This window comes from Apodemus sylvaticus, chromosome X (genome assembly GCF_947179515.1).
Source record: "Apodemus sylvaticus chromosome X, mApoSyl1.1, whole genome shotgun sequence".
NCBI classification, from domain to species: Eukaryota; Metazoa; Chordata; class Mammalia; order Rodentia; family Muridae; genus Apodemus; species Apodemus sylvaticus.
Genome location: NC_067495.1, coordinates 144,200,581 through 144,206,144, shown reverse-complemented (window position 1 = coordinate 144,206,144; position 5,564 = coordinate 144,200,581). Strand labels below are relative to the sequence as shown.

Sequence of the window (5,564 nt, the reverse complement as noted above, 5' to 3'; positions counted from 1 at the left end):
ATTTTTAAGGAACAATTTATGAAACTAAAACAATTCATCATAAAGCTAAGTGGCAAGTACTTTATGTTATCTACTTCCTCATCTACATTATTTATTTGTGAAAAGCTAAAATAAGCAGGCAATTGAGCAGAAGTTAATAGGGATATATTATTGACCCCAGTCTTCTCTGCTTCTCTTTTTTGTCTTCCACGAAGAAGGACTTCTGCTACATAATTTTACTGTTATGGTGGTTTTCTGTGAAAGTATATGAAGTCAAGTGACCGTGACTTGAACTCTCTGAGCTCAAAGTATCCTCCCAATTTTATTTCTGTCAGCTACATATTCATAAGTAAATAAAAGAAGTAAATGCAGTGTTATGGAAGATACACAGGGGAATGAACTGCTCGCTAGGTTGGGGAAGCTTGAGGAAGAGCTTTGAAGAGCAAGCCCTCTGCCACATGCATCCCTCACAGACTGAACATGAGTGTACAGAGAAGGGTGCCATGGAAATGCTGTCTTTAGGATGTTGAAGAGAAGCCTCCATGCTCAAACTGACCCTGTTTTCCCTCTCAGCATTTCCCTAATTTTGAGGTGTCAAGGGGTGATCTTTCTGCTGTTTAAGCCTCACCTAGGTGTACCTGGCAGCCTGGCCTTAACCACCATTCACCAGAGGGTCAGAGGGCATACATTGTGATGTCAGAGTCCATGGTTGCCATGATTGGCTATGGCAGACTCTGGGTGTGGCATCCATTGTTCAAAGAGAGTATATAAGTCAGCTATTTGGCCCTCTAGGCCAGACCCTTGTGAGGCTTCACAATGGACAAAGTTAATATGTTGGAAGAGGGTGAGGAAAATACAGACACGTGGACTTTACATACTAACCTAACTAAGAAGATTTTCTTAAAGCCCATATATCGAGGTTCTGGAAAGACCTACACTTGCGTGGGAGGTGAACAAGTAAGTTAACCCAACCTAAGTAAGGTTCCTCTTTTCTCCTTCAATGTCCCTTCCCCAAGAAACCTACCCTTGCTTGGCCTAACTTAAACTCTCTGTCCAACCCACACCCTAGAAAGCCTTGCTTCCTGACTCATTTCTAGTAACCAATGACATACTTTTCTGTCCTTCTAGACTGTACAGATCCTAAAACGGGTGAAAGGAAGCCCGAAAAAGAAAACAAAGTTGAAGATCTGGAATAAACATACCGTTCCTATAGGGAAACCTAAGGAAGAAGGTGAAACAACACCTTACCCTGGACAAAACAAGCCACGGAAAAAGAAGAATAAAACCAGACGTGAACGAAACAAAATGCTTCAGGACAAACTGAAGATGCTGTGGGATCAATATACCCAGCTACAGAATGAGATGAATATATTGTGGAATCAATACTATCAGTTACATGATGAAGTGAAGACACAATGTGGCCACCAGGATAACCAGATACAAGAGAACACCAATACACCAAACGGTCAAGACGAGCAGATCAAAGAGTTGGTGATCACACAATTTGATCAAAACAAACAAGTGAAAGAAGAGATGATCAGGCGCTATTATCAAGACAAGCATGCCAAGAAGGATAGGATCACACTAGCCAGTAATGACCAGCAAGGGCAAGAGGAGGTGATCACACACTTTGACCAAAATAAGCGAGAGAAGAGGAACAAACAATTTTATCAAAACAAAAAAGTGAAAGATGAGATGATCAGAAAATACTATCAAGATAGGCATGCCCAGGATAGGGACACACCAGTCAGTCATGACAATCAAGGACAAGAAGAGGTGATTAGACACTTTGACCAAAATAAGCAAGAGGAGAGGATCACACAATTTTATCAAAACAAAAAAGTGAAAGATGAAATGATCAGAAAATACTATCAAGATAGACATGCCCAGAAGGAAAGGATGGCACTACTCAGTCAAGACCAGCAAGGACAAGAAGAGGTGAACACACACTTTGACCAAAATAAGCAAGAAGAGAGTATGACACAGTTTAATCAAGATAATCAAGTGAAAGAGGCAAGGATCAAAGTTTGCTTTCAAAGCAAGAGGGTTGATGAAGAGAGAATCACATTCTGCTATCCGGAAAGGCAAGTGAATGAGGTACCTATCCCATTCTATCAACACACACACCTGCATGGAATGATGAATACTCTGCAACTACAGCAACTAGTGGCAGGAGGATACATACGCCAAGCTAGCACAGAAACAAGAATCCACAGCTGGCTCAATCACCTTCACTGCTGGCATTAATAGCCTTAAATCCAAGTGCACAACAAGGGACATCAGACAGTCTAGACATCAAGATTTTGACAGGCCTAATTACTACATATTGAATATTTCAGTGATAGCCAGTGAGAATTGCAAAAATAAATCCATTATAATGTAAAAAAATGCATCCCTGTGATTTGCAATGATTCTTTGGTGGTAGAACTGGGAGGACAAAAGGGAGGATGGGTACTGGGGATTGAGGAAGGGAGGAGGGTGTACCATGGTTCCTTCGTGGTTGGGTGTCAGAATAGCAAACGCGTGCTTAGACACTGGCGAATATGAACAGAACATCAAGCTATTTATTGCTCTTTGTTCTACAGGAAAGAATGAAGGGCTGGTATTCCTACCTGTGTGCTTTGCATGGGAGTAGGCAGGGCCTTGATTCAGGTTATGGATTGCCACATGTGGGAAGATTTTGTGGTGGTTGTATCCTACCTGCAAAGAGAAAACACTACCTTGTTGGATGACATTCTCCTTGGGCCTTTGTTACAGTTTACCATGACTTAATCAAGGAAAGGTCTTTAGAAAGAACAAAGTTGTTATTTTATAGGAAGCTACCGATACTACCACAAATAAAATAGTGGTGATTAGAAGATGAGGCAGGCAAATGAAGGGTAAAGTCTAGCAAACCAGTACACTTCTTGATTTAGGCAATGTACTGTAAACACATCGTTTTTCATAATACACTTGCCAGCCAGGACCCTTACCTGCAAGTATTAAGAACATACACTAAAAACAAAACAAGAAAAAAAAAACCCGAAAAACTGGCAATCTGTTTGTTACTTTAAAATCTTCACTGGTGTGAAGCAGAACACACCACTTCATTTTATACAATTGAATAATGTCTCATTAATGACTCTGAACAATAGATAGTTTCTATTGAAATGCATTGGAAAGGACATACATCTGTAAGGGGGCCTATCTGGCTTAGACTTGTCCCCATAAGTGATACAACACACTGTGTTCTCTAAGTGAACTCTTTTTTTTTTAATTCTGTTTTTGTCATTGTTGAATTATATTTTCTTTTTTTATTAATATTTTTATTTCTATATTCTTTGTTTACATTCCAAATGATTTCCCCTTTCCCGGATCACCCCCTCAGCATATGTCCCATAAACCTTCTTCTCTCCATTCCTTCTCCAATCACCTCCCTCCTTTTTCTCTGTCCTTATATTCCCTTCCCATGCTAGATCAATCCTTTCCAGGATCAGGACCCTCCCCATACTTCTTTATGGGAGTCATTTGTTATGCAATTTGTGCCTTGGGTATTCAGGGCTTCTGGGCTAATTAATATCCACTTATCAGAGATTGCATTCCATGTGTATTCTTTTGTGATTGGGTTACCTCACTTAGGATGATATTTTCCAGATCAAACTATTTGCCTAAAAATTTTGTGAATTCATTGTTTCTAATTGCTGAGTAGTATTCCATTGTGTAAATATACCACATTTTCTGTATCCATTCCTCCTTTGAGGGACATTTGGGTTCTTTCCAGCTTCTGGCTATTATAAATAAGGCTGCTATGAACATAATGGAGCATGTGTCTATTGCATGCCAGGGAATCCTTTGGGTATATGCCCAGGAGAGGTATAGCAGGGTCCTCTGGAGGTGTCATGTCCAGTTTTCTGAGGAACCTCCAGACTGATTTCCACAGTGGTTGTACCATCTTACAGCCCCACCAGCAGAGGAGGAGTGTTCCTCTTTCTCCATATCCTTGCCAACACCTGCTGTCTCCTGAGTTTTTGACCTTAGCCATTCTGACTGGGGTAAGGTGAAATCTCAGGGTTGTTTTGATCTGCATTTCCCTAATGACTAATGAAGTTGAGCACTTCTTAAGGTGCCTCTCGGCCATCCGAATTTCTTCAGGTGAAAATTCTTTGTTAAGATCTGTACCCCATTTTTAATAGGGTTATTTGGTTACCTGGGGTCTAACTTCTTGAGTTCTTTGTATATATTGGATATTAGCCCTCTATCAGATGTGGGTTTGATGAGTATCCTTTCCCAATTTGATGGTTGCCATTTGGCCTTTTAACAGTGTCCTTTGCCTTACAGAAACTTTGTAATTTTATGGGGTCCCATTTGTCAATTCTTGATCTTAAAGCATAAGCTATTGGTGATCTGTTCAGGAACTTTTCCCCTGTGCCCATGTCCTCAAGGGTCTTCCCCAGTTTCTTTTCTATTGGTTTCAGTGTGTCTGGTTTTACATGGAGGTCCTTGATCCACTTGGAGTGAAGTTTAGTACATGGAGATAAGAATGGATCAATTCCCATTCTTCTGCATGCTGACCTACAATTGATTCAGCACCATTTGTTGAAAAGGCTATCTTTTTTTCCACTGGATGTTTTTGGCTCCTTTGTCACAGATCAAGTGACTGTAGGTGTGTGGGTTCATTTCTGGATCTTCAATTCTATTCCATTGGTCCACTTGTCTGTCACTGCCAATACCATGCAGCTTTTAACACTATTGCTCTGTAGTATTGCTTGAACTCAGGGATACTGATTCCCCCAGAATTTCTTTTGTTGTTGAGAATAGTTTTAGCTATCCTGGGTTTTTGTTATTCCAGATGAATTTGAGAATTGCTTTTTCTAACTCTGTGAAGAACTGAGTTGGGATTTTGATGGGGATTGCATTGAATCTGTAGATCGCTTTTGGCAAGATGGCCATTTTAACTATATTATTCCTGCCAATCCATGAGCATGGCAGATTTTTCCATTTTCTGAGGTCTTCTTCTATTTCCTTCTTCAGAGACCTGAAGTTCTTGTCATATAGATCTTTCACTTGTTTGGTTAGAGTTACGCCAAGATACTTTATATTGTTTGTGGCTATTTTGAAGGGTTTCGTTTCCCTAACTTCTTTCTCAGCCTGCTTATCCTTTGAGTATAGGAAGGGAACTGATTTGCTTGAGTTGATTTTATAACCAGCCACTTTGCTGAATTTGTTTATCAGCTGTAGGAGTTCTCTGGTGGAGGTTTTCGGGTCACTTAAGTAGACTATCATGTCATCTGCAAATAGTGATATTTTGATTTCTTCTTTTCTAGTTTGTATCCCCTTGACCTCCTTATGTTGTCTAATTGATCTAGCTAGAACTTCAAGTACTATATTGAAAAGATATGGAGAGAGAGGACAGCCTTGTCTAGTCCCTGATTTTAGTGGGATTGCTTCAAGTTTCTCTCCATTTAGTTTGATGTTGGCTACAGGTTTGCTGTATATTGCTTTAACGATGTTTAGGTATGGGCCTTGAATTCCTGTTCTTTAGAATACTTTTAGCATGAAAGGATGCTGGATTTTGTCAAATGCTTTTTCTACATCTAATGAGGTGA

At 40.0% G+C, this 5,564-nt stretch overlaps 1 protein-coding gene across 1 annotated transcript; it reads left to right on the top strand.

Moving 5' to 3' along the window:
* The first annotated feature begins 795 nt into the window (after positions 1–795).
* Positions 796–2,226, top strand: LOC127674722 (uncharacterized). The gene is made up of 2 exons (XM_052170360.1): positions 796–936; positions 1,108–2,226. Exons 1-2 carry the CDS (start codon positions 796–798, stop codon positions 2,224–2,226), a joined length of 1,260 nt encoding a protein of 419 aa, XP_052026320.1.
* Positions 2,227–5,564: the final 3,338 nt, after the last annotated feature.